This window comes from Excalfactoria chinensis, chromosome 1 (genome assembly GCF_039878825.1).
Source record: "Excalfactoria chinensis isolate bCotChi1 chromosome 1, bCotChi1.hap2, whole genome shotgun sequence".
Classification (NCBI taxonomy): Eukaryota; Metazoa; Chordata; class Aves; order Galliformes; family Phasianidae; genus Excalfactoria; species Excalfactoria chinensis.
In genome coordinates, this window is record NC_092825.1 from 73,157,977 (window position 1) to 73,171,989 (window position 14,013).

The 14,013-nt window shown below is 41.4% G+C and overlaps 1 protein-coding gene across 1 annotated transcript in view; it reads left to right on the forward strand.

The window, feature by feature from the left end:
• Positions 1-14,013, forward strand: part of LOC140261832 (antigen WC1.1-like) — a 29,975-nt gene that overhangs the window by 639 nt on the left and 15,323 nt on the right. Inside the window, exons 2-6 of the mRNA XM_072355684.1 lie at positions 2,364-2,565; positions 3,870-3,944; positions 8,715-9,029; positions 11,226-11,534; positions 13,073-13,387. Coding sequence (XP_072211785.1) covers positions 2,523-2,565; positions 3,870-3,944; positions 8,715-9,029; positions 11,226-11,534; positions 13,073-13,387 — 1,057 coding nt within the window. The 5' untranslated portion in view covers positions 2,364-2,522. The remainder of the gene's footprint in view (positions 1-2,363; positions 2,566-3,869; positions 3,945-8,714; positions 9,030-11,225; positions 11,535-13,072; positions 13,388-14,013) is intronic.

Here is a 14,013-nt window from a genome sequence, read left to right on the forward strand (position 1 = left end):
AAGGAGGCAGGTGAATAGGTTCACTGGAGGTATTCAAGGTCAGGCTGGATGTGGCTTGATCTAGTGGCTGGTGACCCTGCATGTAGCAGGGGAGTTGAATCTAGATGATCATTATAGTCCTTTTCAACCCAGGCCATTCTATGTTTCTATGATCTTCAAATGGCATTTTCCTTCTAAAATGAAGAGCTATATCATTAGAAAGAGAAAAGGACTTAAATCAGCAGGATCCTTTGATCCTAGCTGAATCTAGAATAGAAGGGAAATGAAGAAGATTGAAGTCCAGCCAGAGGATCTAGGAACCTCAAATCCTCTAGAAGTAAGACCAGTAATAACTCAAAAAAACAAGTCTGAGGTAGACCAGCACAATTGCTGCTTCAGGAGTGGCTCCCCTCTACATTACATGTGGCATGTACCTGTCATGGCTGCTGAACTCATTTATGTATTACGGTGATTTAAACAGAAATCAACAGAGAGGATACCAGTTTGGTTCTTGAGATTATGGGACTTGGAGGCAAAAAGTGTGGTTATTAATGATCAGAGATTTCTAAACTAGCATCCAACACCATACATCTGACCCTCTTATGCATCTGTAATGCATAATGATGAAAATAATTATTTAATTTAATAGATAATGGCTGCATGTAGGACTGTGTGGCCAAATAAAAGCAGTGTTCCAATAAATACTGCTCTATGGGCTTTGATAGAGAAACTTCAAAGTTATATCAGGGAACTAGGAATGAAGAAGGTGGTTTAAGATGACAGTTCTGAGGGTCTAGACCTGGTGAAATTCTCCTCATGGATGAGGAACCTCATCTTGGAACAATTGCCTCCTTACCCATATAGCTCACTAGTGTCCATAATAAACCCTTTGGTAGCCTCAGAGGCTGTTGTACAACAAGCTGCTCAGTTGGTGGCTGATCTAGGAGAAACAGAGTGCCTTTGGACCAGGTGCAATATCTGCAATATCCAGATGTTGGAAGGGGCTAATGTCCTCCCTGCAACTAATACTAGGAGACCTGCCACACAGACCTCTCAACTGGGACTGATACAGGTATCCCAAAAACAGATTTTTAATGATTTTAATATAGGCTGGGGTTCTATTTGCAAAAACTGATTTCCAGACCAGTCATGTCCTCTTCCAGCTATGAAGGCAGTTGGAGGAAAATCAAAAACTCCAGAACACCCTCAAGAAAGCAGGGGTAAGAATTATTGGACAAGTACCAAAGAGAACGTGGAACTTGGAAGATTTCATAGTTCCTTACAAAAGGAAAAAGCCTCCTTAAGTGACCTGAGCCACCTGAGGAAAAAGAATTGGCAACTGCACAGTTAATTGTGCAGCCCCCCTCCACCTAGGTTCTCTGGTCTGGATTAACTATTTTTTGGTCCTGGAAGAATGTACAGCTAGTGATGGCATGAGTAAACATGGGTGAAGAAACCTTAATTACTTGTGGCAATCCAACTACATTTCATGGAGACAGGGTGATGACTGGTGGGTTCCAAGGACAGACCAGGAAGAGAAAATTTAAAGAACAGTGCAGGAAGAAGAAAATTAGAAATCATAAGACCCACACATAGCCTGTTAATTTCCTTATATGGCCAGTACAAAAGTCAGCACATGGAGAATGATGGTGAATTACAGAGGATTAAATAAGGTCATGTTGCCTCTTCATGCAGTTGTATCCAATATTGCCTACCCAATGGGTGCATTAAGTAGGGAAATAGAAACCTACTGTTGTGTCATAGACTTGGTAAATGCATTCTTCAGTATTCTCATTCAGGTCCAGCTGTAAGGATATGTACATTCACCAACCTATTGTCATGACTTAGAGGCACGTGACCTAGTGGAGTGGAAAAATCCTAATATTAAATTGTACCACTATACTGATGATCTTATGTTTATGTCTGACTCGCTGGAGGCATTAGAAAAGTCAGTAGACTCATTGACTTGCCAGAAAAGACAATGGTTTCTCCACTAGAGAAGAGTCCCTTTCAGGAAGAGAAATATCCCATTCCCAAAGATGTCTGGTATATGGATGGATCCAGCAAGTGTAACCCAAGCAAGTGGAAAGCAGTAGCATACCATCCCTCTACTGAAACTATTTAGTTTGAAGAAGGGGATGGTCAGAGTACTCAATGGGCAGAACTGCTAGCCATGTGGATGGTTATACCCAAGAAACCTTGTGATGGTATCCTGAGTATCTGCACAGATAGCTGGGCTATGTACCAGGGTTCATTCTTTGGACCTCACAGTGGGTCACCCAGGTATGAAACATTCATGCCCAGCCAATTTGGAGTAGAGAGATGTGGTTAAACATATGGAATGTGGTTCAACACAGGATTATAAGTGTATACCATATTTCTAGGTAATCAGGAATCTCAAGTTTGATGGATTGAGGATTTGCTATCCAGGAATATCACCCACTGGTTATATCAGAAGCCGAGGCATGCTGAACAAAGGATAGTAGGCCTATCCAGGGCCAAGAGCAAACCAGGAATATACCATCAAGGCACTCCCCAAGTTGATGGCCACCTATGGGACACCTCCAGTCATCGAGGGTGACCAAGGTACTCATTTCACTGGTGCAATGGTACAACACTGCGGAAGAAAACAACAGCAGTGAGTGATGATTCCACCTGCCACATAATCCAACTGAGGCAGGCCTTATTGAATGTTTTAATGGTGGTCTTAAGACTGCACTGAAGGTAAATTCCCAATCCCTACAAGGGTGGATAAAAAGACCCTATGAATCCCTGTGGAACTTGAATGAAAAACCTAGAGATGGCAGACTCGGTGCCCTGAAGATGCTACAGATGACATGGGCCTCCCCACTTAGGATCCCAATTAGGGGCACTGACAAATGGGTAAGACCCCCAAACTGGCAATGAAAATAATCTGCTCCCTGCCCCTGTGAACTTAGAACCAGGAACCCATAAAGTAGAATAGCCTTGGAGGATGCAAGTAGGACTAAAGTGATGTGGTCTACTTGCACCTTGGGGGAGATTATTGGAGGTTGGGAGATAAGTTGTACCCCTGGTAATAGATACATGGTCTTCAGCTATTACAATCAAGACTCCTGTACTGACTGCTAAGGGGACCTCAATCATGTCCCTATGGGAAATCAGGAGCTCACCCCTCCTCCCTGCTTTGGTACCCAATATAGGTATGCAGTCTCAGATATAGAGCCAAAGGATATGGTACAGACAGCTGCAACATGCCCCTATGCAGGAAAAGATAGGCAGTCCTGTAACTTGTGTCCTAAGGAAGACAGTCTTTCAAATGATTCTACCCATACTGTTCTCAGGTTTTAACCAAATAAGGGAAGCCAGAACAATCCTCACCACAAAGACAGAGCGTCATTTATTATTTGCAACATTACCAACAGCAATAAGCCCCTTTTGTTTGGATTTTATAATGAGAGTACAGTTGCTCCCAAGGAGATTGATTAGATTACATATGTATGAATTCTCTTTCACTTTTTCATCCCAAAGTGAGACTAAAGTTCTGCACTTACATATTGTTTTATCAGTTGAGAAATAACCATTTTACATATCGCTCCGCTTGTATCACACATTAATGCCAATAGTGAAATGATGATTTCGATGATGACGTTCGAATGCAGATGTTCCGCATATATGGTCATAGGTACATCTTTCAAATGTTATTGGAGGTTTTGGTTCTTTCAGATTTCAGATTATCTGTTGATAATGTCTAAAAAGGTAAATAATATTTCTATTGGTTCCTTCATATAGCTCATTCTAGGATGTGAACCTATATATTTCCTCCTTCATCGTTATTTGTGAGGTGGAGAGTAATGCATGCAAAGAGTTTGGTCTACATAGTGCCTAACAGAATTTTCATCTGCCCACAGTAAGGATGGTAATGAAAGAATGTCTTTCAGCTTTAGTATTGTGGCTCCTTCTCCTCACCATTCAGGTTTCCCAAGGTAAGTACATTAATTTGCGTAAGGTACTCAGCTAGGAAGAGAATGTAAGTTCAGCATGAACTAGTTGCTTTTCCATTAGTCTGTAAGACAAAATGTTGAGAAGGTTTTTAAATATATTTGGCTTTAATTCTGCTAGGATCACCAAGGATATTGAAAGAAGAGTAAGCATTTGTAAGAGTTCTATATTTTTGAGATAGTAGTTAGTCCAAGTTCAGTGAACAGCTGAACTGTAATGGAAGCCTACTGGGTATTTTTTACTACAGTTTTGCCTCCCTTGTTGAGCTTTGTGTAGGTGGAGTGAATAACTCTAGGTCTTTATTCAAACCCAGTCTGAATGTTGCTGTGTGCAGTGGCGTTTGACTGGGTAATGTCTTCCACTCAATTGTTCCTGGCTGTTTGAATTTTGACACTACTTATCTCCATGCTGTTATAGGGCTATGCACATATATTTGAAATTAACAATAAGAACCGGATTTTGGAGTCCACATTTTTGTCTTTATGCACACAGAGTTGGTAATATGGCATTTTGCCTGAGGGTTGCATCCCTGTGTGATGAAAATAAGACTTTATGGTTGATGCTTTCTTTAATTTAGCAGAGCCCTAGTCTTAGAGGTTCCCACCAGTTGTATGGATACAAATGGATGGGAAGAAGAGGCATGAGATTTTCTATGTGAAGGAGTGTGAACAGCAATATTAAACACTTGCATTTAGACATCTCTGTAGCAGAACTGTACTGACTAGCAAGTTATCTACCAACTTTATAATAAAAGGAAGCAGTAACAGTGACTAACAATGTAGATGGTAGTAGCTTTACCTTGACAGCCCATGTATCTGGCTCTGACCATACTTGCATGCTCCACGCTTACCTTGCCCACCTGTTTGCCCACAGGGAGTTTGCAGAGTGCAGACAGTATCAAAGGCACAGGCATCAGAAGTGAGCTTCATTCTTCATACACACAGTCATGCACTGAAAATAGTATGTCAGATTACTTAAATATTCAGGTGCAGAAAAACAGATTAATCAATTGAGAATTTGTTTGTTTTAGTCCTGAATGTGACTAATGGAAATATGTTATCTGGTTATTTTAGTAATGAATTATGATTTTAACTTAAAAATGCTTTCTTTATTAAATGTATGTTTTAAAATATGTCTCAAGTATGAAGGCTTTCTGTAGTTCTTTGTGCTATGTATTGGAGTGAATTTTCCCCAGGAAATTTGAGAAAAGAGTTTACACAAAAATATTTTTAGATGTTGCTACTTGTCATCCACTTGAATAACCTCCCTTAAACTCTTCACGTTTCCAAACCTAAATGACAGACAGGAAATTGTGAGGAAGTGCAGCAGTATTAGCACAGAAGTAAAACCATTGCCTGTGTACAAGAACGATTCTGTATCACTGCCATATTGTCTGCCTCTGAACCAGGAGACAATCAGACTATATGCAGATGGAGGCAGAATTGCATTTAGTCAACTACTGCTAGCAGTTTTCTTTGGAAAGAGATTACGATTAGTTGCTGTGGGAAGTAGCTTTATCAATTTCTAAAATAGCACTGACATGGGGAATTGAGAGGAATTAGGTTTGTTTTAAAATAAAAAGCAAAATGATTGATTTCTGTTTCACAGTGTCAAATGACAGCAAGAAGTGTGATCTGCAGGAACATCTCTCTGCTTTGAGGAAGAGAAAGAATGTGATGCTTTCTGATCCATGCTGTTTTGAGAACTCTTCCAGGAAAGCCTGAGGCTCTTATTACAATTTAATTGTTTTTTGTTGCAAATTGGATACAACAATTGATTAACTCTGAGAGGTGTCCTTCTAGACTAATTGCAACTGTCTCTTTTTGACAACTCCTACAAGCATCCTTGAGAGGTATAGCATCTGCTTCCATGATAACATGGCCAGCAGGATGTAGGACTCACCAGCAAGGGCCCAGGCTCACAGTACCCAAGAGAGGCAAGCAAGGCAGTAGTGAGTTTCAACTAAGAGCCCAGATCATCAGGCAGATTTGTGGTGAAGGGATACATTCCATGTCAAACTGGGAAGTCACTATGCAAATCAGGGTAATGTCCAGTGATGGTAGCAATCTCTGGGTCAGCATGCATGTTATAGAGACTGTGGCCAGGCACAGCTGTGTATAAGTTGGATGCAAGTACACCTACAGTGCATCTCAGGCAGTGACCAAAGTTGCAGACATTCTTAAATAGAGCACTGAAGATATGGGTAGGGTGCATGGATGGAGACCCCAGCTGGGGCAAGTCAAGGCCAATAAGTTTTATTAGTGAACTAAGGGCATTGCCAATCAGATCAAATCTTACTTATAAACACTGGATTTAGTTTTCCATTGTAAGCTAGGTTATGAAACAGTTCCAGTTTGGGGTCAAAGTTGTAAGTCTTCTTATCTGAACCTTCTGTTACCCTCACTTAGACATGAGGACAACCTGAGAGGCCTTCCATGCCCTGAAAGAAGTTACCAGCATCTGTCAGAGATTTTCACTTCACATGCTGAATTAATGAATCTCTGGTTCTTGCATGTACTTATCATTTATTTTGTCTTTTACCTGGAAATACAGAGGTTCCACACATGGTAGGGTTTTTGTCATTTTAATTTTCACACATGTTGTCTTCTCTGGAGATGGCGATTCACATAGGCTTTTTTCCTTTTAAGTTTTCTCTTTGAGAAGGGGATAGATCATATCCAACAGCTTTGTTCCAAGGTGTAGTGGAAATGCTAAGTGAAGGCCTGAAACAGTGATTGAGCACCTGGCAGGGCTGACTCAGGGGAGCCCAGTGAATGGGAGGGGTGGAACCAGGATCCACCCCTTCCCATACCTCATTTAAGGGCTGGCAGTGAAGGTGAGGCCATCTCTTGCCAGAGATTCCTGCTTACCTGAGGCCTTCCAAAGGTAAGCAGCTCTTGTTCTTCACTTCTGCATCTGTGGCTGCTGCATTTGGGCTTGTTCTCATTTGCTGTAGTCAAAGACTTTGTCACCCTAGTGGTAGCACTATCATCCCATTATAGCATTACACGAGGGCAGCAGAAGCCAACAGCGGTAACAGATGAGCATGAGTACTGAATGATTTAATTGTCACTGAGCAAACTTAAATTGTTAGTTCAGAACAAAATCACTAGAGCTGCTTTTACTCTGAAACATAAAATGCCTTTCAAGTATTTCAGTATTGTGTGTAATACAGATATGCATGTATGTCAAGCAAATAATTGCATACCAGCGTTCATTTAAGGTTAGCCTCTATCCTGAGGTTTAAGGCTTGTTATCACTGCTTAAATCTGACTACTTGATAAAACTGTTCTTAATAATCCCTTCTTTTGAAGGGGCTGATTATTTATGATCTGAAAGTGAAGGATATCAGTGCACCCTGCTCCTTGTAGACAGGATGTTTATGGAACTTAAAATCTCTAAGTAGTTTGTTAGTGTACTTAACACTCTTCTGGGTAGTCTTGAAATTTTTGTGCAAGTCACAAAGCATTGTGGAATATTATTAGACCCCCTTCCTTATTTTTTCTTATTCTGATGAACTTCTTCCTTGATTTATATCTATCCAGTTACAAAACAAGGCAAAAGTACAGCAGCCTTCAGGCACAAACTGTATTGTTTTAGTTGCAAGTGGAAAAAATCATCAAGTTTTTGGTTTAATAATTTTGAAACCTGTTCTCAAATTCCTTTATTGAAACAGAAAGTGTGGCTGCATATTTTTCAATGTTTACAGGACTACATTAAGTCGGTGTATCAAATCCATAAACTTATTTGCTGTAACGTGGGCTGGCAGTGCAGTGTGCCCCATTCCCTTGTTTCAGCCCAGATAGGGTTATTAGCACACTGATGTTTGGTTGAAGCTGAGGGGATGGACTGCAAGATGTGCTGAGCTGCCTGTGACCTATGGGCTGCAAATTAGGCATGCCTGATTTAATCTACTCACTGGATAGTCCAGTTTGATAGTCATTAGCAATCACACACTAACATGCAGAACCCTCATTTGTTCTTGTCGCTGATATCAAAGATGTGGGCACCTCTATGGCCTGTGGTCCAACACCAGCCGCTGGTACATCCATACATAGGTGCCCAGAATAGAGTAAGAAAATGTAACAGACAGTACAGGTCATAGCTAGACAACTGAGCAGCATCCTGTTTGTCCCTTTTGTCCATTTATCCTTCTGTTTTCTTATACTTTCTCCTTCCCAAGCAGTCTTAATCCTTCCTTTCTCTACCTCTTGGTTCTTCTCATAAACATCCCATCCTGTGCAATCCCTGGGTTCTTTTCTCTTGTATCCATTACAGTGTCCCATATCCTGGGATAGTCCTAGAAAGTGCCCCAGCAGGAGCATTTTTCTCTGATTGGGTTATTAGGGTTTCCCTACCTGCCTGTGCTCCTTTGCATGGGGAGCTGAACTTTCTAACATGAAACCGAACAATATGAATGTCTTCCTTATTATTTCAGTGCACCAGGAATTGTTCTTAATGGAATTTGCAGGAGGTTCGTGCTTTTTTTAGTCAGGCAAATACAAACCTTTCTTCAAGTAAAGAATTTTGTTTAAGGAAAAGTTGGTCCAAAAAAAAGTTTGGTTATCTCAAACTTGTAAATACAGACATAACATCCTGGAAACAAAACAAACAAATGAGAACTTTATGTGGGACTATTTAGAAAGATGACTTTTAATAAGATTTAAGAGTAATAATCTCATTAATCATCTGCAAAAGATAGTAATGATAAAACTGTCATTTTTCATAACATCGTTCTATCTCTGTCTGTGAAGGTGATGATGAATTGAAGCTGGTAAATGGAACTGGCCCATGCTCTGGGAGAGTGGAAGTAAAACATGAGGATCAGTGGGGAACTGTGTGCGATGGCGACTGGAATAGAGAAGATGCTGAGGTTGTTTGCAAGCAAGTAGGATGTGGATCTGCTGTACAGGCCCTTAACAGAGCTCCTTTTGGAGAAGGATCTGGACCTACGTGGCTGTATCGAGTAGAGTGCCGTGGTAATGAATCTGCTCTCTGGAACTGCCCACATACAGGCTGGGGTGGCTTTACCTGCCCTCATTATTTTGATGTTGGAGTCATCTGCTCAGGTAAGAAGTTATATAGCCTTTAGTAATAGAGAAATCCCACAGTGCAAAGGAGCTGAGATCAACCTTTGTCCTAGATGGATAAAGCCTAGTAATATGGTCAGCACAGAGGTAACACTTTCTCCACGGTCTCTGAACCAAAACAAGTCACACCACCAATGAGACTGCTGCTGACCACTAGTGTATGTCTGCTTTGCCTTTGCACAGCAGTGATACAGAACAGAAATAGACAGAGAAAACAATCAGGTCACATAGGCATGTTTTACTCTTGGAAAATCCATGCCCACTCTACTTGTTCACCTTCATCTTCGCCTGCTTAGAAATATGGTCCTGGAAAACTCACCCCATGAATTTCTCTGACCAGCTTATAGTTCTCCAGGTTGTCTTTTTATTCTTTTCTGAAGATGAGTGCAGCACTTGCCTTTTTCCTGTTGTTAGGGACATAATATCTGCAACCTTTTGAATATGGCCTCTTTTTAGAGAGAGCAGACTTGAAAGAACTTTAGCCAGTTTAGATATAACACATTGCAGCCCATGAGTTTATTTAGGTCAGATTCTCTCTCCTGACCTGTTTGCACTTTTTCTTCTTTCCCGCTCCATTTAATATCTGGAAATCCACTATCTCAGGGTGACTAAGGGTGGTCAGGCACTAGAATGGCCTGCCCAGGCTGGTGGTGGAGTCACTGACCCTGGGGGTGTTCAAAGAACAACTGGATGTTGTGTTGAGGGACCTGGTTTAGTGGGAGCTATTGGTAATAGGTGAGCAGTTGGACTGGATGATCTTTTAGGTATTTTCCAACCTTGGTGATTCTGTGATTCTGATTCTAAAGGCTACCAAAGATTTCCGTAACTCCAACCAGTTCTTCCTTGCTCCTGAATAGACATGTCCACGTTTCTTAAATACATGCAAGGATGAGGAGTCCACCATTTCCCTGGGCAGCCCATTCCAATGCTTTTCCACACTACCTGTGAAGAAATTATTCCTAATCGTCAGTCTAAACGTTTGCTGGTGCAACTTGAGCTGATTCCTTTGTGTCATATCACTAGTCATATGATAAAAGAAACTTCTTTTAGTTGTAGAGAGCAATGAGGTCTCCCCTCAGCCTCTTTTTCTCCTGACTAAACAATCCTAGTTCCCCTAGTTACGCCTCATAAATCTTCCATTCCCTTTGCTGAGCTTCATTGCTCTTCTTTGCACGTGTTTGCGCAAACCAATATCTTTGAAGTGATGGACTGAAAACTAAACACAGTATGTGAGGTGCAGTTTTGCAATGACAGCATGAAGATGTGTGATTTGGAGATTTTCTTGTTTTGTTTATAGAAGATTTCATCCAATTCCTCTCCTTAATGGGTGGTTTGTAACAAACTCCCACCACAAGATCAGCCCTACTAGCCTCTCCATTGATTCAAAGCTACAAACTCTCCCAGGTTTTGTGGAGTCACTATTGATAAACTCAAGATTTCCCTTGCCATTACCATCGGTATTCATGTGAATAACATTTTCCATGCTCCTGCACAGCTATAGATTCATTGTAGTGATTGTCTGTGCTGCACAAAAACAAATCTATTACTATTTCCATATTATGTCTGCTGAGAAGAAAAGCATATAAAAGCAGTTTTTTCTTCTTTTTGAGGCACTTCAGTATCCTATTCCTTTGAATAGTGAAGAGCTGGGGACATGCTTGAAAATACTTAGGTATTGATTTATTTATTTGTGAATTACTATTGCTCAAACGTTCTAGGGCTTCCCAAGCACTTGTTCAAGATTTAGTATTTTCATGTACTAAAAACACAAACATTCCCACAAACTGTTAATTTCTCTCATTTTAATCTTGCCAGCAGCATACAAATATTGTATGTGTGTGCCCCGGTGGCGCAGTGGTAGAATTGCTGCTTGCAACACCGGAGGCCCACGGTTTGAATCCCCCCTGTGGCGCAAGGGGTAGAAGTGCTGCTTCGTTACACAGAGGGCTCGAATCTCAGGAGTTGGACTCGATGATCTCTAAGGTCCCTTCCAACTCACACGATACTGTGATACTGTGATTGCCACAACAGCTATTTTAAAAGTCACTGATCCTCAGAGACATGCGTGCCGCGTGTCTTCTCCATGAATGCATGAGAGAAATTAAATTAGAATAGTATAATCAACACTCAATACTGATTTTGTTGTTTTCTGCTCCCCTCTTCCCCTCCACCCAGGTTTCTCAGGGCTGCGTCTGTCTGGAGGGGACACTGCTTGCTCAGGACACCTGAAAATAAAGCGAGAAGAAGCTTGGACTACAGTCTGTTACTCATACATTAATTTCAATGCTGCCTCTGTTATATGCAATGAGCTAAGGTGTGGCCAGGCTGTGGATGTCTCAAGAGGAGTTCACTTTAGAGACAGACATGAATTGATTTGGCAAGAAGAGTTCCACTGTGTGGGTAATGAGACTCACCTTGCACACTGTCCCAGGATGTTGCATCATAGTAAGGCATGCTCTTATGATGCTTATGTTCTATGTTCAGGTGAGACTTTGGACTGATGGAGGTACTTTACATGTATCCCAAGTTTTCTTCATGGCAGCCCACTACTCTGAGCTTCTGCGTATTTCTGTGGTCCTTGGGGGTTCTAGGCTTCTTACACAGACTCTTACATTCTACCGAGTGTCTGCATTTAATGCATCCTTTTCGACAACTTCACGTTGTCACCAGGGATGGAGACCTCAAAAGATGTGTAATTTCTCTTATGTTATTAGAAGCATGAGCTCTGTAGTGTTGGGAATTCCTTCCTTGTCTTTCTCATGTACATAAAAGGGGAGATGACCAGAGCAGATAATCAGGAACACGGCAAAATGCATTTTCTGTTGTTATTGTTTGTGTTAAACTTTGGTACTTCAGTTAATTAAAAAACTGGGAGAGGTACAACTACATACCCCTGAAAAATCATAGGAGATGTAAGTTACAAACATTTATTTATAAAGAAGTAGAATTTATCAGAGGCCTGGGTGAATATGGCTGTAACTATGAGGTATCATTATTAAAGAATTTCATACAGTTTGGGCTTTAAATACAGCTAACATAACACCAACTTTAAAAAAACTAAGCTGGTATATTCTGACCATCAACCCAGCACCACCATGACCACTATATCGTGCTACTCAGTGCCACATCTACCCTTTTCTTCAGCACCTCCCTGGACAGCCAATTCCAATACCTCACCACTCTTCCTGAGATGAATTTTTTTCTTGGTGTCCAATCTGAACTTCCCCTGCTGCAACTCAAGGCCTATACCTCTTGTCCTGTCACTGGTTACCTGGCAGAAATGGCCAACCCCCACCTGACTGTGACCACTTTTGGGGCATTTGTAGAGAGTGATACAGTCTCCCTTGAGACTTCTCCAGTCAAAGGGCTGCAGTCAGTTTCAAACCTGCCTTGGAAATGTCACACTGGCCATTGTGCTCTGCAGCCCTCTGAGGAGCCAGACAGCCTAGTTAAAACTCCTGTGACTGACAGGCTTGGCACCAGTTACTGTCCTACAAGATTCATAGCTCAGAGGTTTCATTAGAAGGAATATTGTGCAAGGGTGAGTAGGCAGTAACAGTATGAAAAGACAGAAGAACTGCATGGGAATTGCAACAGGGCACTCCATACCATACTTAAATAATTGTATGATGGACATGGCATTTTGTGTTTTGTACCTTGTGTTGTGTCATACATGAAATCTGAGAATTGCACTGAACTGGTTACTGATGTGAGAGGGCTTGCTACTGGGAGAGAAAGTGAAAGTAGTAGTTCCTATTTTATGTTTCCCAAACACATCAAAAGCAAGACAGTAATTTAAATATTGTCTCTCTACCCAGTAACCTGGGACACAAAACTAGACTTAGTTACTAGTGTTAGTAAACTAGACTAATTTATGTCTAGCTCTAATTTATGTCTAACTTAACTTAGTGTTAGACTAACACTAACTTACTAGTGTTAGTAAACTAGATCTCTCTTACAATTTTCACTGCAATAGCACTGAATAATAATACAAATACTTAAGTTCTTTATTATTCCTACAGGCTATGGTGGATACAGGTTGGCAAATGGCAGTACCGCGTGCTCAGGGAGAGTTGAGCTTCTTCATGGAGGCTCATGGGGAACACTCTGTGACTACTTGTGGAATTTTCGAGCTGCCAATGATCTCTGTCAGCATCTGGACTGTGGAGTTGCACTATCAGTACCAGATGGACAATCCTTTGGAAAAGGAACTGGGTCTTTCTGGAACGGTACATTCAGCTGTAAGAAGAGTGGCTCATACTCCAGAAATTGTTCTGTGAGTGCGCTAGAGCAGAACAAATGCCCTGCTGGAAATGTTGCTCGTGTGATGTGCACAGGTGAGTGATGGAAAGGGCTAAGATAATAAGGGCTTATTTGAGATGAATATGCACCCAAAAATCAGACGGCATTTGTACAGCCAAGCTCTGTATTTAGCCTGCTGCTACAGGTATTTCCAGGAGCTGAGGCTGCACTTCACTCTCACCACAAAGCTGCTCACACTCTGCGAAATGCTCTTTGTGCCAGGCAAGAGTTAGGAAAGGGCTGTTCCTTGGAGGAACAAGCTGAGTCTAGATGGTGAGACAATATGAGTGCATCCACCAGGCTATAGTCCGAAGCATCTGAACGCAAAGGGCTGAACTGGGGAGAACAGTCAGGAACAGCAGAAGACAGGATAGTTGCACCAACTACATAGTTAAGGCAAGAACTGAAGGCCAGGTTCTGGCTTAATTAAGGCCTTGGGCCAATGGTCTGAGATGAGAGACCCAAATATATCTGGTCAGAGTGGTTAAGGTTCACTCAGAGCCTTGAAATCCAGTGCCTCAAGTTTAAAAATTGCGGAAGACCAGCTTCTGATTTCTAGTCGTTCTCCTCAGTAAAACAGGGGGACTGAAATCTAGTTACATGTATGGAAATTCTTGTGGCCAGTGGAGGCATTTTTGCACCTTCTCATTGCTAAGGAAAA